Source organism: Plectrocnemia conspersa, unplaced genomic scaffold (genome assembly GCF_051122295.1).
Source record: "Plectrocnemia conspersa isolate PC_06_02 unplaced genomic scaffold, ASM5112229v1 ptg000002l, whole genome shotgun sequence".
Taxonomy (NCBI): domain Eukaryota; kingdom Metazoa; phylum Arthropoda; class Insecta; order Trichoptera; family Polycentropodidae; genus Plectrocnemia; species Plectrocnemia conspersa.
This window is the reverse complement of record NW_028277166.1, coordinates 5,537,179-5,563,932: the sequence shown is the minus strand read 5'-3', so window position 1 is coordinate 5,563,932 and position 26,754 is coordinate 5,537,179. Positions and strand designations below refer to the sequence as shown.

Here is a 26,754-nt window from a genome sequence, read left to right as displayed (position 1 = left end):
CTATAATTAATAATTTATATACTTATTATTTAAATAAAGGTAATTTATATATTTGCCAGAATTTAAATGCTATTTAATTTTAAAAAAGAATTTGCTTATATGCTAAAAAATGGCAAAAGCTACAAATTTACCTTATATTTTTATTCATTTTATTAAAAAATATTTATAGAAAATTAATTGAATATATTTATAGATGTTGAAAAATATTTTAAAGGTGTACTTTAAAGTTCCCTTAGAAATTTAATTTAAGTGACTCAAACAAAAATCTGAGCGTTTAATAATATTATATCAAGCTTACTAATAAGAAATCAAAGCATTATTTTATGTGTTTTAGTTTTAGCTAATAGTTTTTCACTTATCAATAATAAATATATGTTTTAAACTTAAAATAGCTGATAAATTATATTAAATGAGCAGAACTAAATTTGTAGTAAAAGAAAGTTATATTTTCAAGCTGTTTTGATGATATTTTTATTGATGACCTACAATTTTAATATTTCGAAATAGCATTGCTTATATAACATACTTGACATTACATTGGAATCAATTAAATTTCTTCTAAATAACACTTCTGTGTGTTACTTTTTACTATTTTCTCACAGCTTTTAACCACACGTTGTATTGGCTATAACAACACGTTATACTTTCTGATACAACTTTTAATTGATATCATAATATTATGCCGTATTATATAACTCGAAACAATCCGTTCTAAATGCGATACGTTATACAATCATTCATATCGAAACATTCCACACGTTGAATTAATGAAAACTGTGCCGAAACAACACGTGTATTTATGTACTTGCATATTAATTATTATATTTAAACATAACTGGGTCACTTTGACAAAAATTAATACGTGCAATAAGTAAACCTTACAATTTTAACCCACACGGTTTAGCAGCCTTCATACCCATTCATACACTTACCTTGGTCAAAAAATAAAAAAATCTTCCACCGTTGTTTTCTTTCATTCAGTGAACATACATCCTCATCCGCAGGAACAAAGATAACCCACACTTACATATAAAAATGCGATTCGATTGTGTTCGTACCCACTATTGCCACGTATGAAGAACAACAAAACAATTTGTTTTTGTTTGATTGATTTATGGGCGTTTTGCGCAATTCGATTAGGGTCATGGAGCAGTACTAATTTTACCCGTGTGTGGAATCACCTGTGACACACACAGGTGATTTTATACACTATGTATCATATGGGCGTTTCGCATATATCACTCGAGAGTGACTTTCGTTATCTTAGCTGTAATAAATCTTGCCTAGATTGGACCTTTGCATTTAGAAGCTCTTTAAATTATGCGTGAAGTGAAAAGAAATAAATAAATATTTATGAAAATTGTGGTTTATGTACGTTAAGGTTTCAATGTTCTTTCATATCTGAAAAGATTTAAGAAGGCTATATTTTAAAATAAGTAATGGTATACAAAGCTCTTAAGGGATTAAATTTGTATTTTTGTATACATACTAAATTCTGATTAGACGTGAGGATGATTTATTTATAATACCATATATCATTTTTTATAAATTATTACAATTTTTTTATAAAACATACATTATATTTAAATTTAAAATAAGCTTAGTTGGTAATTTAATACATTATAAACTTTTTTTAAAAAGTAGTTAGCCATAATATGCACAGTACTTATTTATATGAAAAAATATTAATCAAAACTATTATTTCTTTTACAGTTTGGGTCCATTCGAGTTTCCTGCGACCTCCGAAATGGTTTCGCGAAGACGGATTCTTTCTCGGTCACGGGACGATCTGACACAATCGTTTAATCAAAACATGGAAGACGAAGAGGACGTTTGGTACCACAAAGACAAATTGTACAAGGTATGTTTAATTCCCTTTCTTAAATTATCATATGGCCGGCAATATATTTATAAGAGCACAGTATCATTTATCACTACCTCAGGTATGATGTAGTTTTTTTTCTTTTGACTTTTGGGATTCGCCCTCTAAGTAATCAAGAGTGGTCGAAATAAATCTAGCTTAACGTCTTTAGATTCGGTATAAAATGCTATAAATCAAGCAGGTAAATTTTCCAGCTTAAGAATGTTTTTTTTATTATTTTACTGGCGATCTTGTATCATATAATATATAAAACAATATTCTTTAAAATCATTGTTATATAATAAAATATACGTTTAATTTGTTAAACAGTATTATTCCTCGATGAATGAATCTAAAAATAAAAAATCGTTTTCATAATGATCATTGACCCTAATCTATGAGATGTTTAAGGTATTACATATGCTTTTTGCCTCTTGACAATCTTCTTCAGTGCCTTTGCAAACATTTGCAAACAAAGCATTAAGCCCAACAGTATGTAAACATGAATTATGATTTTCTTAGATAGCGTAGATTTAATAATATTTTACATATGCAATTGCAAATTATATTTTTATTCCAAAACATTATTTATAACGTTGCCTTATTGTCTGTGGTAAATCTAGGATACAATGCAATATGAATACCATATTTTTAACGCCTCATCTATCACACTGTTCCATTTAAGCAACGTGATTTATAAGCGCGCACAATTTTCTGTTGTCGTTCTGTCTCAGAGGCTTTGGAGAAAAATGGCTCTTACTGTAAAATATGATCGTACACATAAAATAATAACTTTGCCTTCAATTGAGCATATCGAACGGCAATCTGGATCCTCAGCAGTCGTCCGCGAACAGAATCGGCGGAAGGAGAAGTTTCGCAACAAACAACTTTGATTGTTGACCGACATCCAAGTTTAAAACAAACACACTGTTGATGGCCGACGACTTATGGTTTCGCAACGCATTCAAAAACGTTTTTGTATGGAAATCAGTCATTATTTCTGGATGAAGCATTTGCGATTTTCATAAAGCGTTAAAGAGTCTAGTGAAAAAACTGTATTTTTTCAACGCACATTGAATTAACATGAACCACTTTTTTTTTTAAGGTTAATTTTTAAAATTATTAATAATATCTTATAATATAAAATTCTGTATATCAGAAAAAAAACGCTCATTGCTGTTTGTTTAAGTATATTTTTAATTTTTTTTAATAAATTTTTCAAGTCCTTTTATGGTTTTAATCATATTTCAAATTTTTAAAAATTATATTTTTGCTTTTTTTAATATGTCAAATAGTAATCCATTTTCTTTTATTTATATTAAATAGGGTTAGCATATCTATATTTTTTTTAAATCTTAAAATTTCAGTAAAAATAAACAATAAAACAGATTAGAAATATTTTTTTTATCCAGCTACTTTTAAATGCCATATTTATTTTTTATTTTCAATTCAATGTATATAAATATTTATACTATAAATCTGTATTAAACTTTGCACTGTTTTTGCAACATTATTAAAATTTTATTATTAATATTTTTTTAAATATTGTTACTTTTTCTTAAAAAGTATTTAATAACATCAGTTTTTAATTTAAATACATAATATAATATTTGGGTTAATTACAGTAAAGTAAATTATTTTTATATTATAAAACGAACTATATGTTATATAGTGATGCATGTAATTACTTTTTAAATAAAATATTGCTATATGCATTATTTCAAGCATGATTATTTTTGCCACAATGATTAAATATACTGATTATTTTTAGTTATATACAATTATTTCATATACAGTTGCAAACAACACCGCCGTACATGTACGGCGATATCGTTTAAATGGTTAAGTAGGATATTTTAAATTTATATAAAAATATCACATTATTTGATTATCTTAATTAATATATATTCCATAACTTTAAATTAAAAATTAAGTAATTTATGTGTTACATAATTTTTGTAATAAAATTATATAGAACTATTGTAGAGAAAATCCTAAATTATTCCGCATTAAATATTGCTATTTAATCAAAATGCAATGTCAGAACCACTAGAAATAGAAACCCAAAAAATTATAAACTAAGGACGTTTACGAATTTTTTTCAAACATGTCATTATAAACGATATTCAAGGTGCGAAAAATTACAAATCTTTAATCGAAATAACAATGAAAATAATTCAAATCCATTATAGTTATTTTACGCCATTTATTTATTTTTACATTAAAAATATACACAAATTTATGTTATATACATATTTTTATGATATTAAAAAATTCATGATAAATTGTTATTATTTATTAATCGTATATTAAATATTTTGAAAGGACCTCTAATTAATCAGACACTTATACTTAACATAATAAAAAAAAGCAAATTATTATTAATAAGGGTTCAAATGCATTTCTGGCCAAAAATAATAATAAATCATATGAAAAACACACCAATTAATCAATCCTTGATCCAAAAACATTTTTGCGTTAATTATATCGAAGACGTCGCTTTGTAACGCATTAATTAAACGATTAACATAAAGCGTCGCGAGTTCAGACCTCAACTTGAAGGTCATCACGTGGGATTTTTCTTTTATTCATTGCACACAGAAAATCGTACTATAACTCATTTTTTTTTTCAATCTCGGTTCAATCTCCCAACGCCGTTAACTTTCGATTTCGTTTGCGTCTAGCGTGCGGATGCTGCGAACGGATTTTCTTTGAGCATTCTTCGGTGTCTCATTTTTCACACATTACGTACGTAAATCGGACTTGCGCAAATGCCTACGCATACCAGTGTCCTCATAAGCTCTGTTTCCGTTACGCTGGTCAAAAAGGACGATGACTTTCTAAGAGGCTACGTGTGTATTATGCGATTTAATTCTTTGGAATTTTATTATCAGAACAACGGGATTATATAGTTGTATTAAACATTTTTTTTTATTAGAATTATGTAATGTGAATCGAAGCTTGATTTATATTTATGCGCAGGATTTGTCGTAAAAGTGGTTATGGTTTTTATGTGATAATTTCCTTAAACGAAAATAATATTTGCATATTATTCACGTTTTTCTTTCAATATGTGCTATATGTTTATATAACGTATGCATATTTATTTAGAAACGGTAATTCTGTGGTTTTTAGAATCAAATAATATATGTATATATATATAACAAACAGTATTTGACTTCATAATCTATGATATAAATAAAATATATTTAATATTACTACTATACTATAAAAATGAGATTTAATTAAATTGTTAACCTGTAAAAATGTACATACATGGTCAACTAAGATATAATCGAAGTGATTTGAATTAAGCCGCCAGCGGTGAAATACATTTAGTTATTTTTAGGACCGTTTATGATCGCTAAATATATACATAACATTATCATTATTAGCTCAAAATTAACTCTCACTCGGGTTTGCCGCTTGTAGCGCATTAATATCTCCTCAATACATCGCTCGCGTTTTCCCATCAATTCGTTCGATGCCGAAATTCTTTCAATACAAAATTCGTCCAGGATTGTATGCAAATTAGGCGAAATTGTGATGCGACCATTTTTAACGTGACCCGTTGACCTGCGTATCTTCTCACGGGGCCCGTCACGATGTTACGTGACTCTGCACAACGTATTACGTACACGTACGAACACACATATGAATAAATCTAATTGCACAACCGTTACGTAAAGAACCAACGAGGCTTTGACTGCCGTTTGTAATTGTTATAATATAATACATACAGGACCGTTATCGTTCGGTGGGCAGTTTCAAGGTGAGCCTTAAAGGATAAGTGGACCAGTGAACTGTTTTTGACTTGTATTTTGTCGATGCAATGTGTTATGTATCAATCAACGTCACTTACGAATGACAGTTTGCGAAAAGCGTAGCCTTAAATGTACCTTAAGAATGAAATACGATTTTCAGCGTATGATTAGAATAACGCATTTTAATAACATGAATATGCTCCATGTAGCACTTTTCGTGCACTTCTCCGAGATTGATTGAGCCTTGAGCATAAAAACAAGATTCGCTCTTTACGATCGATTTCGCAACAGTCGTCGTTTCGTCAACTTTCCATCTCAGAGACGAATCCGAGCTGCAGGTGGATTCGGTTCTGTGTCCATTGCCAACTGGTCTCACCTGCTTGAGGCCGATTTTTACGAAATTAAAATATCATGTTGGAAAAAAAAGCGTCTTTGATAGAATTTTGTGCTTTGGTATTTAACACCGAGCGCAAATGTAACCTCTTTAGTTAGTCGGCTGGGGCGAAAACTGGTTTTGGCTAAACGAATTAGAATATCAAATTAGCCGATTGGGCGTAATGTCCGAAAACCGGTTGACTTTTGTGTGATTTTTGAATTGGGAAAATATTACTCTGGCGATGGATGATCGATGGCGATTTTTAAAAAGTGCCAAGGATTTCAATTTTTTAATATAAAAATCTTAGGATGAAAAAATATATAAATGTCAAACACATGAGCAATAATATTGAAGGTTTTTCTTCTAAAATTTATTTTAAAATATATGGTTCATTAAATAGGATATAAACATGAGTAAAAATTACAGAAATTATTATTAATTTATCATCAAGTATAAAAATATACTTTAGCTGTAATCAATATGTAACTATATATCCAAATGTATGTACATATGCATAAATCAACTTTTTCTTTAAAAAATCAGACTACTTTTAATTATATGATCCTATAATAAATATTAACTATTTTAATAATAATATAAAAATAACATTAGGATCACAAAAATAAAAATATGATATATACTTGATTATAAATAATATATAATAATAAAAATATATCGCATTTGGAAAAAATATATTTTTTGTGTTTTTTATTTATGTATGTCCATTGCAAGGCTACTTTAAAATATTATGTTATAAATATATAATATTAATAAGCAATAAAATTCTATCTTGAATAATATAATTTATGGCATGTCATTAATTAATACGTAACACAATCTCATCACGTGATCGTATCATCACTTTTTTATTAATAAATTTAAATAAACACGTTAGAATAGAAAATATGTATCCATCGAGAACGCTATAGAGTATTACAAAAATATGCATCGGCGTTAAGACACGCACACTTTCACTTTCTCAAAATGATATTGTAAAAAATGTGCATAATAAATCGACGTACTACGTATTGTCGTGTGTATATCGAAATGAAACAATCTACCTCAATTTACGACCGAATTTGTGCGATTAGTTAAACACAATCGATTCCGTCAAAGGTTAAAGATCGAATGTCGACCTTTACGAAACGTGGAACTAACAGCCCACGAAGATGTACATAATATTTACTGTTCTTGTATTGTTTTTAAAATATAATACATGAGTCAAAGTTATGTATATTATGTATTGAACGTTGGCATGTGGATTTGTCTAAATTAATTTGAATAAGGTTACTGGTTGGTCCTCTCTCAAATGTCAGCAGTGTAAAATTTGCATACACGAATAGGCGAAGTTGTATTATTTTTAGTATTGTCTTATGTCATCTCGCGGCTTGAATATAATACAAATACGTCCTTGAGGGTGAATTGCGATACATATAATATAAGGTTTATTTGTATATATGTAGACTTAAACGAATCAATTATCGTACGGGCGTAGGAGTCAAATGTAATTTTCTCAGCGACTTTTGCTTTTGTTGACCTTTTAACGCAGTATTTTATAATTCAATTTGTGTATCATTTGTGTTAAATTTTAAAATAATATATGTTTATTCATATTTTAGAAGCAATAGTTTTAAATATGTATTAAATGCAAATTAATGCATATTACATGTATACGTACATTATACAAGAATGTGGTCTCTCTTTAATTTGTATAAATGTAGTTCACTCAAAAAATTATGCTAATTATTTAATCTCTTAATCAAGTTTGTCCTTCTTCTGTTAGAATAAAATCATTTTGCGATATATTGTTATTTGTTACATATTTTAAAAGAATAGATGTAATAGTATCAGGTGATTCGCCCACAGAAATCATAAGGTGACTGACATAACATAATGTGGGTTTCAATTCTAGGTATAGTTCTGTAATTTAACAATCATATTTTTTATTATTCAAGCCTACGCTCACGTGAACTTCATAGGTATAAATGATATCAGAGCGATAAAAAATATTAAATTACATAAAATTGAGTTCAATGTTAAATTATATATCAAGAAATTGCCACTTACGTAATATTTTAATCCAATTTTCATGTTTTTAAAAATGCACAATGTAATGATAAAGGTTTTATAATATTTTTTTCACTAAAAAGTTTACCTATAATAACACAATAATAAACTAGATTATTCTTATTTTATATAACATTATTTTATTTAGCAGCATATATCATTTTTTAAATTTTGAGTTTAATAAAAGTAAAAATATTTTATATATGATTTTTAATAAAATTTTAGTAATGCAAACTTTTCTTACAATTTTCTCATATATACAATGAAAATATTTTGCAATTATAAATTATATTAGTATTAAAAAGATGTTGTGCTCTTTATAAATTCAATCAAAATTTTCTATCAATATCTATTGTTCTTAAACGCTTTCGCTGTTTTTATTTTATTCTATTTTATTAATTTATTTACTACCAAATACCAAACAAATTTTAACTTAACATACATATAATATACAGCACGAACAGAAAAAAAGGACTTATTATTATAATTAATTTATTAATCAACTTATATGTTTTTTATTCCATTTAAAAACCCTAAGATTGTCCTAAGAGTAATATTATTACAAATTCACACCTCCGTACATAATTCTCCAGGCCGTACTCGTTTTCTTATACCTAACTATCCTTAAATTTTCTTTATTTCAAGTATAATTTATGTACCTCTTATTAAATACTTTCTAAATTTTCTAACTTATATATATAATATAAATACTTCACTGCCTTATTTTGTAATTTTTCCAACATTTGTTTATCTAATTTATTAGGCATATCTAATATCGTTACACAATTAGTAAAATGGAGCAATATGATTTTTTTGTGTTTAAACTTAACTTATTTTTCATTCTGGATAATATAACTATTTTTTTAATATGTAATTACAATGTTTTTATCTAGAATTACTCTGAAATATTTTATATTATCACCTATTTCTATAATAGAGTTGTCTATAGTTATAATTATAATAAAATGCAATGCAGTTAATCGATTATATTATACTTTTCCCCACTTTTTATGTTTTACTTTTAATACGTATAAAATAAAAAATATATGAACAATACTTATGATAGGTATTTAATTATATTTGATCTTAGTTTTTCAGGCAGAATTTATTTTTATAACTAGATTTTGCGTTTATAAGGTAATAAATTATTTATTATGATATAATATGATGCAGTTAATCAATTAAATTAAACTTAATAACGCTTATTTTCTCCTACTGTTGTGTTTTATATATTATATCTACCATTTTTTATTACTTTTGCGTTTTTAAAGTACTCAAAAATAAATTGTATATATATATGATAGAGTTAACGATTATATTTGACATAATAATGTAGTATTTTAACAAATTTAAGATGAAAATCTATTAATCATTATTTATAAGAGGTATTTCTTTCAGAAATATTGTGTTTGTATAAAATTTACTGGTATTTTTAAACAGAATTTATCGTTTTTCAACGCTTTAGTGTTTATAAATTACTTAAAAATAATTTTCCGTTATATTTTCATAATTTTAATTATGATAGAATATGATGCATTCAATCAATTAAATTTAGGCATTTTACTGTTATGTTTTCGTTAGATATTTAAATACATAATATATGTAAATCTTAATTCTCAAGCATATTATAAATATTCTAAAAAATTAAAATGTGTATTTTAATCAATTTTTTCTCAAATATCTGATAAATAAAAGAGTTATTTATAACAGTGAAAAAAATCTTTTCTTTCTAATTTACTATAAATAATACAATTATGGAGCTTAAAAACCAAATGATATATTCAATTATGCGCTCTAAAATATAAATATAGATTTATAAGGTAAAGTGAATTTTTAATAAAAATATTACTACAGTTTTTTTTTAATATTATTATTTTAATAATCGATGATTTTTAATAATGAAATAATGTATTATACATACTCCCTTGCTGTATTTATTTTTGGCTTATATCTACAGTTTTTTGTTATATTTGGTTACGTTGCTTTATACGGAATATTTTGCTATTTGTACCAAGAAAGATATTGATTTTAATTGTTGAGTTTTTATTGAGTAAAACGATAATTTCTCAATTATAATTAATATATAATATACTATTCGCATTTTATTTTATTTTAATCTATGTAATTTTTTTTTAATATTTAAATAATAATAAAATATTGATATTTGCTTTTAAAATCTTGCAATAAACTATACAATAGTGATAAATACATAAATAGCGCCAGCATAAAATTATATATGTATGTGCATATATGTGTATATTAATAAACATTGTATGTATTATTTCATTTTAATATTTGTTTCTTAAAATAATTTTTCAGCTAATTAGCTGGATATATTTAATTAAAATTATTTATTCTGTAACACACAATTATAGCTTACGATACTGATTATTAACTAAATAATTCATAGATATTTTGTTTAAATCAATAATGTTTCTCTCCCGCACAGTAAAAAGTCATCGCCCAATTAACGTATTCAACCGTAAAATACATGCTCATATTTTAAGTATCATAATCGAAACGATACATCATCCCAAAAGTTAACCGTAAAAACTGGATTAAAAATTATTAACACGCGCGTGCGGAGACACCGACGCGCCAAACAACGAAACCCGCTATTCCTCGAACCAATATTTACATTATTATTATTAAACCGTTTCTCGTTGTTAAGACTTATTAACCAGAATGTCAGGGCGAAAACGTCGTTATAATCTTTCACTGGAGCAAAAAAAAACATATATTACATACAACGCGGAAGAGCAAAAGAAAAATTATTGCGGCGTCTGTGTATCTCGCGAGCTTTTGATCCGTGTAATGAAATCAAACGGATTTATTTTATTCACTGCATTATAAAGTATTGTAAATACATTGTTAGTCAGCCCTTGAGTTATGGATTGCATTAAAAATTAATGCAGCTCGTTGCAAATGCAGAATGGCACCGATATTGGGTGTGGTGATACTAGTAGACCTTGCGCGATACTTGGAGCGAGAGCATTTCGTTCTTTGACGCACAAAGATATCTAAATTGTATATCATTTGCTTCGAGAATTATCTTTTTGCAAGAGAAACATAATCTTGATAAGAACATATGTCATTGTAAATTAAAATAACTTATTATACAATTTTCTACATATGCTTTTGCTAGGAAATGTACTAAGGCTAAATTTTATTATTGCATTTAATAATATTTAATAATTTTTCGATAAACTTATTCTAATAAATTAAATATAATTTCTACACTATACATATTATTTATTCTATTTATATAATAGTGCTTGTAAGTGTTTTATGTAGCAATAAAACTTTTCATGTATGGTATATAAAATAAGCATCATACATCTAAATGTATTTCATAAACCTATACCATAGAAAATAGATCAATGGTGTATGTATAAGTCGTTGCTTTTCAAGTTGAATGTTGTGGCTTTTATTCCGCATAATATTTTTATTGTCTATATGTTAAAATCAGGACAATTTTGATTTTTTATCCCAAAGTAGTAGATTAAGATAATTAATTAAAATTATAAATGACCCAATCATATGTCCTAATATAAATACTATTAGTAAAAAATCCATGATTTTGTTCTTATGCTTCTCAAAGCAAATTATTAAATCATTTCTTTAATTAGTGGTACAGAATCGCACATAATCTAAAATTATACTACTAAACATTTAAAAGAGAAGGAATATAATAAATAATATCCTTCGGTATTTATTTATACAATAATAATTTATTTAAATTTTATTACAGATTCTTGATTTAATTATCAGTTTTAATAGTACCTTTAGAATGAAACTAAATTATGTGAATATCGGATATATATTATACAATAAAAATAGTATTCGTTCCCCTTGATTATTTAAATGTAATGATAAGTACAATTTAAACCATCCTGTCAGCAGGCTGTAGTGGACCAGAAACACCGGTTTCGTCCGCGTCGTTTTACGTACACATATTATACCTCTCAATGGCAGTGTCAGCATCCCTTAATTCTAAAATTTAGTTTATTGTAGTATTACTTAAGTTCAAAAATTATTCGACTAGGCTAACTTTGCTTAGGCCGACGTTAATTATTTGACGAGTAATTTGCTTGATCTGGAGTACTACAGTGATCCAAGTTGGGTCCTTTGTTCTATTAATGTCATTTATGCGGCAATTTATTATATACTGATGATATGAAAGTGTTTCAGTCATATGCACAAATTCGGATTCGCTGTTTTTATAAAAATAATTGAGGTCATTGTGGAAGTAGTCGATAGACAACTAATTTTCAGCGTCAAATTTGTAGGTGATCTCTGCTCTATAGATTTATCTTATAGTTTTGGCAAGAGTGACGTTTAATCAAGGGTGGAAATTTAGTAGACTTGTCGCTTAAGTTTGCAATAAGACATGGAGGATGCTCAGCTTTGCTATGCGGAGCGCATGTCTTTTTACTTTTTTTGGATTCGCGTTCTGTATGATACGAGTGTTCGTAACGTCTTTAAATATGGCTTTATTGTCTTAATTATCAGCAATGTGAATATTATGTGAGATGATTTAAAAGAAAATCTTGAAGGTCGTATCTGATTTTTTGATCTAACGTGTTCTTATTAAGAGCGTTTTTTTAATACATTTTTAATTATGAAAAATAGCCAAGTTAAAGCAAGTGACGTTCATGATGAAAAACTAAGTAGAAAAATTAGGAAACAAATATAAAAGCTTGAACCTTAGAATCCAAAATTAAATTTTGAATATTTAATTTATACGTTTTACATAATTGACTAATTACTTACGTTTAACCTAAGAAATATCCTCAATTTATCGCTTATTGTATAACGTTTACACGAAACGCACTTACTAATATAATTATTTGTTAAATTTACAATAATCGTCGATAGTTTAACACGCGGAGATATAATCTTAACGGTTCTCGACACGATAACGAACATTTTCCTCTTGGATGTTTATCAGGTCCAAACGCCACCTGTCCGCATGCCATCTCGATACATTTGCAGAGTTAAAAATAAACATGAAGATAAAAAACATCTCGTGCATATTTCGAACAAACGAGTCCTGATTTATGTCCACAGATGGACCATTACATAAGACTAATAACAACGAAACCGTAATGTCGGCTGTACCTACATTCGGCGGTTCATTCGCCTCTCGGGCACCAGGAAACGGCTACGACCTTGCACTGCTGCGGCCCAGGGACATAAATACATCGGGACGAACAAGGAAATGCCCCGCAAGGATAAGGGATAAATAAATAAAAATAAAAATCTGAAGAAAAAAAGGTATAGGTTATTTATCATTGCGAGCTCGCGCACGCGAAGTGAAAACTTAAACTGGTTTGTGTGTTTTAAAGTTAACGTGTATGCGATATTGGCGGTGGTCAGAATATCGGACGAGATAACGGCCGTTGTGCGACAGCCATAAAAGGCTCAGATTGCTAAAGGAAAAAGAAAAGAAAAAATGTCTGAGGATCGTTAATGTGTCAGGATACGATTTAAATTTTTTTGGGTTTCGTGTTACTATCGATAAAATTTATAAATAGGTTTAATGTGATACAATAACATATATTATACTAGAATTTATTTCAATCCACAAAAAAATTGTAGAACACATTACTTTATTAAGCCTAGTGCTTAAAATTAATAGTGTTACAATTTAAAAAAACAGAAGGAGCACATTATCATTCGATCAAACTTCACGTGATTTTTTTGCTCTTAGCTCTTCAGGTTGCTTCCATTAATATAATTTAATTTCGATATTATAATCATACGTTTATGATTTTTTACCTGTTTTAATGCGTTAGAGCTATTTTTAATCAATACTGACTATACAAAACAATTGCTCAAAAAAAATTCGATACCGTCTTTAATGAAAAAACAGTTACATGTCCAAAATGTCAGTCAAAAATGATTTGTATAAACCTTGAAATATGCTTACTTCTTTATTTATCTTATTAACGGTAATTTATCGTATACTAAGTGCTAGTCCATCTCTTTTTTATCTTCAGCATCTTCACAACCTTCTTGGAAATATTTGTATCACTTATTTTAACGTAAAATCTTACCTTTTAGGCTAACATTTACGCAAAATATATTGCAAATTCTTAGTCATGTCATTTAAAAAAATATAGAAAACGTTATACATCATCCATACTTGTCTGTAAAATACAAACTACGCTTCTAACGGGCTTAAAATTAATATACGCATTTTATAAAAATATGAGCTCAATCAAAAACGAAAAATGTGTCGTTATTATTTTTATTAGTATTAATTAGTTTTGTATTAGGTTTACCAATCATGATTTAAGTAAATATTATCATTTATTAAATATATATAAGCAATAATAACCCTATTTTCTATTATATAATATATATATAATTATTTTATAGATATTTATCTATTTTTTTATACGTAACATAATGTATTTTTCAAACTTGTTTAAGTCTGTCTTATTACCTACATATGGCAATTTTGACAAATTTCTGTCTACTTGAATACAGATAGTATACTTTAAAATATAAGTAAGGTTTATTGTGGCTTTACGTATTTAGAAAATTAGTTTAAATTTGAATCTTATATAAAAAAACACCTTTGAATAAATTTTATTAACATATTCTAATTTGCTGTAGCATCAATAATTCCGTAATTTTCAATGTATTAAATCTTTGACATACTTAAAATTTTTAGTATATCTTGTAATTGTGATTTATTATGGATTATATATTTTAATATTTTTTTACTTTACCTAAAAATATATTTAGTAAAGCAATTGCACTAGTAATAAAAAATAATTTTTAGTCTGTCTTCTTAATGTGATGTCACTAACAAAATTATGTTTAAGCAAATCAATATATCAATGAGATTTCTAGGTACAAATACAACATTTTGTACCATTTATTCTATATAAGTGAATAACAATTTATTATAGACAACTTTACACAAAGAATAAAAAATGTGTAGTTTAATTAAATTTATTGAAATATATTGTAAGATTTATATATTTATTACAACTGGTTTTTCTCATTGGCAAATATACTTTTTTCCGATAGAACAGATATTTATATATTTTTTTTTATATTGAAAATGTAAGATTTTTATTGCATATATAGAATCGTGAGAACAAAGCAGATATATTAAATAATTTGGACTTATGAACTTAAGCTATTAGCAGTAATTATAATGTAATCGTAATCTTCTAAAAGTCTTCTGTTTTACATCTCTTATTTTTATTTTTTTTATTCTAAAATAAGTCTATGCAATTTAAAAATGGCTTCTGTTTTTATTTACTCTTTATTTTTTACCTATGATAATTAAATTTTAATCTATACTTGTTATTGAAGATGTTATTATTATTTACCAATAAAAATAGGTATTGTGTATAGATAACAGTTTACAAAAAAATTGAGTTCGATTAAAATAATTTAACTTATATATTGAGTTAACATATTTAATTGATTTATTAAAATACGTGTTGTCTATAGTTAATGTACTATTTATTACGCTTGCTTATTTTATTTTTATATTTTTCTGCTTTGATGCAAGATAATTAAGTAATGTCCTAACTTATTATATAGTTCTTCCATTTATAAATTAATTTAATATACTGTACAGTCCAAAAAAATAATATGGTTGACAAAACATATTATATATGTAGCTTATTTTAAAAATATCAACCAATTATAAAAACGAATCAAGGCAATAAATTATTGTATTATAAATCATATTAACAATATAATTCAATGATATGTTTTTGTATCGTTTTAAGATAATGCGTTTATTCATATATACATTTAATAATAATATAATTGGCAGCACACATATATTTATATAAGAATAAATACCATATCGTTCTATGAGAAAATTTATAACAATGTATGTTGTACAAGGACTTTTATACGAACACTGTAGAACAATGACATTTGTACAACAATGTATATAAAATATTTTTTTTACATATAAAAAATATATGTGTGTCAACGTTGTTTTCTTTTAATTTTTTGTACTGATATATTTATTCGTAATCATATTTTCATGGTTACTTAATTTTCCAACAAATGGCTTTTTAAAGTATTTTCAACCCAGAAAGATTTCGCTCATTATTCATAAGCGTAATGACGTTCTCGGTAACTCGGTTAACTAATTTAAAATTACGCCTAAGAAAATTTCACAATAACGCGAATTCGTATTAGGAAAAACTACGCCATAGTTAAAGGCGTGATTTATATCGGCGATATGTATACAGAGTTTTCAATGGTTAACTCGTGTCGAAACTGTTTAGTTGGATATATTTTTTATTCAGTTAAATAATTGTGATGGCTAAAATATAATTAATGGGCGTTGTGCACAGAATTATTATATAAGTGAAAAATTGCCGTTTTTTATATAAGTCGATTTCGATAGATACACGTGTTCAAATATGCATATAAAATTGTTCATTGTTCAATATATAATTTTATTATTATCGAAAGTTTCTCTCGGCGGATGCTGCGGTAACAATCTGAGCAATTGACTTTCGCTGATGGCGCAGTGAAATCTGATACCACGAAATTCATACTTTTGTATTTGTTCAAATGAACAAGAAAATAATTTCATTCAATCAAACTATTAATGAGTCCAAAAAATCATTGCTTTTTTAATATGTATATATTTCACAGTAATGTATTGTTATATATTTTATTATAACACTAGACCATATTTGCTTAGAATAATATGTGGTGCTAATAAGTTTTAATACCCATGGCGAATCTAGTAGTAGACGTAGACTAAGCGCCGTTACGCGCGTTTGACAAATTGACTTAACGGTTCGTTAATTTTCCGTTTAACTAAAGTAAAACGGCTTAGAAGAAGTTGTCAAGGCGAAAGTGATTCTCACTTTCGTTGCACGAATGTACTGTCGGGCAAAGTCACTTGTACTCTCATCGAGCAAGTGGCTCGTAATAACTATGTCTCGATCTTATGACCTCCATTTTCTCTTTCGTAAAAAATGGTAATCATTTTGTCAGACCAGGGGCTCTATACTGTCGATACAAATTCACGATAAAAGTTTAAAATTAAAACAATTAGTTAATATATCTGAAAAAAATTGGTGGCTCACTTAAAAGTAGCCTATGAATATCCCCAAAAAAATGTCAGTAATATGGTAAATATATGATTATTCATTAATTATTATTAAATTAATAAAGTAAAATTTTGATAAGTGGTTGATCACTTTTTGCTATACAATTTTTGACAAATAGTTAATAACTTTTAAATTAGTCGATAACTCGATATAATATTTTATTAGACTTTTGTATAAAAATATTTACTAAATTTAATTTTTACAAAGCTTTTTATTTCATCTTTGTTAAAATATATTATCAATAATCAATTAAAATATAACTAATTTATTTTAAAACATAAACACTAGAGTAACATAATTTAACATATATTAAATAATAGTTCTCCCGATCAATATAAATAAAAACTTAATAAACCGATCGTTTTGGAAAAAAATATCGAAATGTTTTACAATGATTTAGTTTCAGTTTCAATTTATTTTTTAATTACATTGTCGTTACCTTAAAATTCTATTATATTTTACAGATTATTAGAGATAATATTATTAAAAAAATTGCTCATTAAATATACTCAGTAAAATTATATTTTACTTATTATCAATTAATACTGTAAGCAAAATCAAAACATAGAGAACAAAATAAAATCATAGATATCCAAAAATCTACCATTTGTAAAAAAAACGTAATTGACAAATACTAATTTATTAATGTTTTATTCAACTTTTAATATATTTTTCATATATAATAAATTAGTCTTTTCTTAAGAAAATCTATGTAATTATTAACAGACTAGTGCTTACTATTTAAAATTACAACTGATCATTTATTTAAGTTACTGATCAAAATTACACAATATTATGTACCCAAAAAATATAGATTATTTATTAAAATTACAAAGTGCTTTTTAAAAATATATATAGTTTAATAAATATGAATTTATACAATAATATTTATATTTATATATTTTAGGAAAATCTCTATCTTATTTTATGCGACTCATTAATTTTTACTTTACACCAAAATTTAAATATTATACTAACTACAAAATTTATTGATTTTAAAGATAGATACGACTTATTTATTTAATAATGTAATACAAAAGTTTGCCTGCTTCTGATATTTAAATGTCAATGCATACCAGTGTCTCCTCTCCGACGCCAATTCTCTCATCTCCCTCATTGGCTCTCGACATATAAATAAATGCATGCCTAGAAAAAACACACCTACGCAATCCGATTGTATAATATAACAATAACAATTTCATTTTGGCATGTTCATATGCAACTATACTTTGAAAAATACCAACGCGAGCAATACCCGTTCGCAAGCGATTCCAATAAAGTCTTAGTCTTACAAAGTATAATTGCATTGTTCCCTGTTGACTTGGCATGCCACATAGTTGATTGCTTCTATAAATATTTTCTATATCTCTATGAGGCATTTTAATAAATTCATTTCGATCTAATGACCCTTATGGTATATGACCCAAGGCGCAAGAGCGAACAAGTCTATCAAGTAAATAATGCCGACCATTAGATGCGTCACTCGTGCGATAAATTAAAATTTCATACCAAGATCTAAATATAATGTAATGATATAACGCATTGCCGTTGCTGTTGTTACTGCAATGGTAGTTGTTGTTAAACAGATTCTTGCACCAGTTGGACGACGCTAAAAGGGAAAGTGCATTGCACAAAACGATTTCTAAAGCTTTGAAAATAGATTATAGTAAATATAAATCAATTGTATCCCCGTAAACGCGAACGTGTGGTTTCTATGATTAATGCCGATTGTAGTGAACGGGTGGCAAGTTATACAACGCGAATTTATACTTATTAATGATCTATCAAAATAGAGTGTCAATTTAAAATGATAAATTAATGCGAGTAAAAATGTAGACAGGTTTGAAATTCAGTGCGTCGATGTCTCTTGACCGCATGACGATAAAATTTATTTTGATAATTTATTTATAATTAATAGTTACACAGCTTAAAATATATTTAGAAATTATTTTATTATATGATCACAATAAACCTTAATGCATTTAGTGAGCCCAATAAAAGTTTTTCGATTTCAATGTCGTTTTAAAACGATTTTTTTTAAATCGTAATAAAAAATTAGTTTTATTCTTACCAGCATTTTATTATTAGTTTTTTCATGTCATGTATTTTTTATAGTATCAATAAACTTATAATATTTTTTTTATATTGTATTTTTAAAAATACAATTTTTTTTCATATGGGTTTCAAAATTCGTTCGTTGATATCACATAGATAAATATGTGTCACTTTTTAAAATAAGGATGAGTTTCATTAGATTTAGGCTAAAAAAACTAATTAAATTAAGTAGTATATAATACATAACAGTCAATGCTAAAATAAAATAATGATGAAATATTATTTTTAATTTATTAATTCCAACAAATAAAATGTTTCCTATGTATGGAATATACTTTTAAAGTTTTCCACCTGTCATGACCTACTTTCAACCCTTTTTAAAACGAAGTGTATTGCTATGTACATGCATAAATACGTTTATATAACAGATCCATCAATCTATATATGATATGTTTTCACTTTTCCGTCTCTAAGCACAAAGAAAAAAACAAACACCTTCAATTATTGCGCCGTTTAATCAAAGCCACTTCATATTTTGTATCAATTTAAATACAATAAAAATTCTAAAAGGTCGATAAATCAAATCTCTAATACTTTGCCTACCAATTTATCTTGTCGTTCAACATCGAGCCCATCTACAACATCGTGTATATATACTGTTGCTCGAACCGGTCATTAGTTTCTTCACAGTCGGTACACATTACTGTACCTTGCGTGCCGGGCCAAATTACAACTAATACCGTAAACTCAATATTAAAAAATGTATGTACAAAAAAACATTTATATTCGCTATAACGAAAGCGAAGAAGACGAGTCGGCGTAGTGTTGATTTTATCTCATTGTTTAATTATGTGCATAAAAAACGCAAATAACTTTTGATTTAATTAAAAATTTTTAATGATTCTAATATAAAGCGTTAGCAAATTATAGAGGTTTATAAATTTAAAAATATCTGTATAAAAAGTATATTAATGTGTTCCTAATAAGTTTCATACGCAAATTTTACATTTATAGTAAAACTATAAAACATATTTAAACACATATGTAAAGTATTAATTTTGCAATTTTTATTTAAATATAAAATAACTAAAAGCTGTTATGTATTAATTAAGTATTAGTAAGGCTTTTAAAATAGCCTGTAAATATGTGTTTATTTTTTTTACATTAAAAAAAATTTCACAACTGCAAAATAATATGTAAAATATTACATTAAATGTTTTTTAAACTTGTATTTAATTAATATACAACTGAATTTTAAGCTCTAGTCTGTTTTATCATTAAAAAATCACTTATAAACAATTTGCTGTGGTGTATTTTTTATTTATTTATTTTTTGTCGTAGTTTTATAGAAAGTCAATTACTGTATTTTTTTTATTGTTATATATGTACGCACATTTTTATTATTTCTTATAATATTTTTATTAATATACAAATATAATATTAGAACTATTATTAATATCATATAAAATACACAGAAATTTAATTTTTTTGCTATTATAATTCACATTAAGTATTGTTATAGTTGCTGTGTATAATTATTATATTTTAATATGATAATGAAACTATAATAAGTCATTTATATTATTCTACGTTTTTATTAAAAAATTAATTTTGATTAATAATTTATATTTAAAACTTTTTAATCATAGTTGAGTAAACATTTGTTAGACATATTATAACTAAATTTACTTTAAAACATCGCTTTATTTATACATCGTGTACCTAAACATATTTAATAAGCTTAGGGAAAGTTTTTTGATTCAACGTCATAGAAGTCTCGCGCCTACTCTATTTTTAAAAAACCCAAGAGCTTAAAAATTGAATAACTCTTATATAAAAACTTTGTGTCATTGTTTATAAAGTATTTAATACTTTAGGTGCACATAAAAGCATTTTTTTAAGTTTAACCTCTCGAGAAAAATCGCTTGAATTCTGATTATTTTTTATTATTTTTTATTTATATCCCTAGTAATAATATAAAACCTTTATCACACTTTCCTAATACTAATAAAACATTAGTAAATCTATATATGATTATTTTATTTTTAGTAATTTCTTAAGGTGCATTTAAAAAAAATACATATGTAATTTATAAATGGGTTTCAAAAATCGTGCGTTGATATCACTTACAGGTTTAGTGTAAATTTTATAAATAAGAAATCTAATAAATCTTAATTTATACAAAGTTCTTATATAGAAACATTTAACATACAGTTTTTTGTGGCATTATATGAATTTAAATTTCAGTATAAAAATCAATACAAATAAATAGCTCTGTTTTTTACTACAATTTTTTTTTCTTGTAGTATATAAAAAAATAATAACTGTATTTTTTACATTTTTAGCTATATTTTTATTTTCTTCTTATATTTGAATATGATTATTTATAATATGTATATAATAAAAACAAAATATTTTAGATTAAAAGCAAAAGTAATTGCATGAATTAAAAAGTAGCATAGTTCTTAGGTGAAACATTTAAAAGTAACTACATAAATACCTCAATTTTAAATAATTCTATTATTTATCTTATTATAAAGATATATTAAAAATATATAATATCTACATTGTTTAGTAGTGTAATTATTTAATTAAATATTTTGTAACTATTTAAATGATTAAATATTAGTAGCCTTAAATATATGGTATATGTAATTCAATAGATTATACCAATAAATTGCTATATAATTATTAATTTATATAAATATATTATATAATAATTTTTGTATATATATATATTTTTTATAATTAATTTTAACAATTTTATATATTGTTTAATTTGTTATATAGTATGATATATATATATATATATTTTTAAGTACATAGAATTGTATATATTAAATAAAATAACTTTGGCAGTTAACTAAATCTGTTGAACAAAAGCGAGAGTACCACGAAAAATAATTATTTCCTTCGTTAACCACGCGGCCGATATTCACACACAGAACAAGATAAGATTTTCTTTACCGAGAGCACCATGACCCGCTTTTTTGGCGGCGACCCTGGATTTTTTTAATTGGATCGCAAACATTTTCATCAAATCCAAATACAAAAAAAACGTGAGATTCGCATCGACGTCACGTGTCAATGTCTAAGATCCTTGTATAACTCTTCACACCAGATCGAACGCGTGTAACGCATCGTTAACAATGTAATTTACAACCATCGCCAAGTAAAACATAGTCGTAAATGTGTTTGGAAACAGTCAAACGTGTCTGATGCTGCAATCTTATGCAGTAAACGTCAAGTCGTATCTGCATATGTATTAATATATGATACAACTGTAACGATCGCGATTGAGATTGCACATTCTGGTTTTATAAAGAAGAGTCAAATGAAATCGTATCTAGATCTAGATTGATGGCAATTAAGACGTTCCACTCAAACGCACGCATACAATAAAACCCTAAAAGAAAGGCTTTTACACTTGGTCAAATCTGTTAATATCCACCAAAATTTTTTTTAGACAATGCAGATGAATTGCATGATATTAGAGAAGAAAGTGTAGTGAAAATATTTGCTTTCAAATTTCTGTACGCTCACTTCAAATAGTTTTTGCATACAAATAATTAATATTCATATGAAATTTTCTTACCGGTACAAAAAATGTGTTTGTCTAATTAAATATATATTCAACTCAATTATTATGCATAATTTTTAATCGCTTTTTTACGAATGCCACGTTATTTATGATACGTAATTATGTGCACAAAAATGTGCACAAAAAATATTCGCCTTCATGGTGGAACAATTCCGCATATAATTCGATACCGCGTGAGAATCTCGTGTTTCGATCAATGAGAGCGTAACGAATTATTTTGTCTCATATATTATTTTACGGTTAATTATATAAAGACGCATTAAAGAAATATATATTCCAAATAAACTAACCATAGGCTACTTTTAAGGATGCCTTTATCAAACATTTGAGTAGTACTATGAACTTTTATATAGCTTATTTAAACCGATAAAGTAAGTTATGTTTTTTAAGTACGATTAGTAAAGCTCTGATTATTGACATTACTCCGTTATTGTGGCAATACAAAAACTATTTTTTCACTTACATAATACTATAAAGATTGTGTTCATCTTATTTTTGTATAAAAATATTTTATATTGGATTTTTACGAAGGCATTTTATTTATTATTTATCAAGTCATATTATTGTTCTTTGTTAAAATATCAACATTTGGTTAAATTATATTAAACTAAAATATTTATTTTTAAATTACTTTTAATACACAAAAACAGACCTTTCAATAATTTAACTTCTAACCAATTATTAATGTTACTCTTTATTTACTGAAACTATTGACCAAAATCTAACCAAATAACTCACTAAAAAATACAGAAAAAATATAAAAAATACGCTTTATAGACTAATTCAAATTTATACAAGTTATTTGCTCTTTGTGGTAATTAATGGATAATTAATAATTATTTTTATAAAAATAGTTCATAGCTTTTTTTACAAACGATCAATATTTGTTTTTATAAATTCTCAATAAAGTTCTAATCGCGTTATTATTGTATCATATATAATATAATTACAAAACTTTATCAATTTTAAATATATTTTTAATAAATACTATTTAAAAAATTTTATGTAAAATTAATTATTTAATTTTTACGTATATTTTTAATTAATGTTTAATAACACATATTGTCATTCTTAAATAAAATACCAACTAATATAATTTACAAACGTTGTATTTAATTTAAGAAACCAGATTACGTATTAATATAAATTTTAAATTTCTGACTATATATTAAAAATACTGACTAAATTCAAACAAAATTACAAAATCAAAAAACCAGAAAAAAATAAAGTCAATCGTATCCAAAAAGCGAAGCTTTAAATAAAATATAAATAAATTTAAATGAAATTGTCTGATCTTTGTGCAAAAAAATATGTGTTAAATTAACTGTAGAATATACTTATTATTTAATAAAATTATGTTTTAAAACATTTTATTATATACAGTAATTAAACTGTTTTTTTTTAACAAATTTGTAATGTATTTTTTAACAATATCAGTCATTTTCTTATAAATATTTTTAATTTTGTAGATTATTATGATTAATGTAAAAAACACAACTTCAAATAAATACTAATTAATTAAATATTAAATATTTATTATGAAACTACTAAAACAAATTAAATTATTCAGAGCTACATAATATTTTTAAAATTTAAAAAAAATGTGTTAAATTAACTTATTAAATAAAAAATGTTAAAATTTTTTTTAAATTGTGGTATAAAACATTGTATTATAGATAGCAATTAAACTGTATTTTTAACAAATTTGTGTTGTATTTTTAACAATTTTAGTTATTTTCTTAAAAATCTTTTTAATTTTGTAGATTATTGAGTTTAATTTAAAAAACACACTCTTAAATAAAATAGAGAGCTAAATAATATTTTATAATAATAAAAAACTTTAATCAAGTATATATATTGTACTATAAAAATATATTAAACTGATTTTAAACACTTTTATAAGATTTTTAAATACGTTTGTATTATTCTTGAAAATCTATGGTATTAAAAAAATATTAGGAATGTTGTAAAAATCCAGTCTCTTTAAAAGTAACCTACGTTAAAAAAAGATATCAAGGCTACTCTTAAGTGCGTCACCTAAGTTGAATTATTTTATCAAAAATTGTTATGCATAAAAATAGATACAAATATACTTAATTCAACTAAAATCAATAAAGGTGCTTTTGCACATTATCAAATATTTTTTCAATTGTATTAGTAATTTAAAATGTGTTTAATATTGCCTTAAAGTTTTTTGTAGTATCTTTCATTCACTATAAAAATACCTGAAAATAAAAGATTATTTATATTTGTTTAATTTAGAAAGCAACAGTTTAACAGTTTTGTGCATTTTTACAAGTTATGATTTATATTTAAATTGTTTAATAGTTACATATACAAAAACATTATTTTTAGGTGATTTTAATATTAAACAGAACAGTTTAATTTATAAAACATTAAAAATAAAAAAATATATATTTACGTACATGAATATATGAACACAAATATTGAGCTTGTATTAAGAGCTTAGTATTTGAGATAGCATAAGGTAATCTTTATATTTTACATATATTTTAAAAATCTTGATGTAACTCAAATACTTATTAATATGCTTACTATAGGTATTAATTTTTCTATTAAAAAAATAATGTCTATTTATTATCCATCCATGTAGAAAAAAAGCGCTATTTTTATTTTTTAAGTATTTATATTTTAGTCTATATTAGGTTATATTTTAAATTATTCACGTTATAATAATATATATTTTTATATTTCAGGAACACATCCAAGAAGTTTTAGACAAATGGACCCAAATCGACGACGAGATTTGGGCTAAAGTCATCGTCTTAGAGAGAAACAGAAGGGTTGCAAAAGCTTACGCTCGTGCACCCGTACTCACAATAAATGGATCCGACGACGGATTTGACGGAATGAGGTTAGATTTTTAATTGATAATATATGCATAACTAATCGCGTTTTAATTAAATAATTAGTTTTCAATTCGACGATTCGTGCGTTGCGAAATCGAACCTTGAATTTTCGTCGAGAGGATGTTACGAGCCGTTCTGATTTTCATTCACATTATATCATAGTTACACATTTTTTATATATAAATAATTTAATTTTAATACATTACGTATTTGAAATCTATCATACAATAACAATCATCGCTGCAAAGCAATACAAAGCCTATCGATAATAGTTAAGCTCTAATATGACACTAATCTCTCATTAATCGCCTGTTAAAAGGTTAAAAATCTCTACTACTACCGTTATAATGTGTGTCACGGTTGTCATGACAACGCATTGTCTTAAGCCATAAACAATCGTGTGTCATATTATTATTATTATAATGTGTGATATAAAAATCGTGGGCGTTTTTATCGCATTACCGCTCATATTTTTTATTGCTTGTATTTATTTATATATTATACTACAGTTAAATTCTATTGTTGTGTGATTGGGTGTATATATGTATGTGTTTGTAAGCATTATGAAATAGCAGATCAAACGTATCACGACTTGCGTGTTCGATTTCCTTATCATCGGTTAAATCTAGTCAGTGAAAATAACTGGCTGCTAGCAAATCCGTGACTGCTAAATCATGTCAAGAGTTGCCACCATAATGCGTCTAGAAGTTTTGTGGTTCTAAAACTGTCGTAAGTTGCTAATGTTCAACTTAAACTATTCAATTTATGGTTTAATTATAAATTCGATTTCTATCGTTAAAATATCGACATCATAATTAAGTGATTGAGCTACATTACAATGCATCACTTTCTTATCAAATATTCTTTCTTATTACTAATATGGCGCACTTATATATAGCCTATCTTCAATATCTTAATTTGATGCATAAATATTTTAATCATTTTGTCAGATTACATTAAAATAAGTCATTTAACCGACAAATGAAAAGTTGTATATTATTTAAAAAATATTTAAAACGCAAAAGGCACGTGTAAAAATATTCTAGG

At 25.7% G+C, this 26,754-nt stretch overlaps 1 protein-coding gene across 4 annotated transcripts in view; it reads left to right on the top strand.

Moving 5' to 3' along the window:
- exp (expansion) overlaps window positions 1-26,754 on the top strand; it is a 174,203-nt gene that overhangs the window by 92,781 nt on the left and 54,668 nt on the right. For all 4 annotated transcript variants that reach the window (XR_015812599.1, XM_088205016.1, XM_088205015.1 and 1 more), the window contains 2 exons: window positions 1,714-1,861; window positions 25,555-25,712. Coding sequence is in view for 3 of the 4 variants with exons in the window: in XM_088205016.1 (XP_088061142.1) it covers window positions 1,714-1,861; window positions 25,555-25,712 (306 nt within the window). In the remaining variant the exon portion in view is untranslated. The remainder of the gene's footprint in view (window positions 1-1,713; window positions 1,862-25,554; window positions 25,713-26,754) is intronic.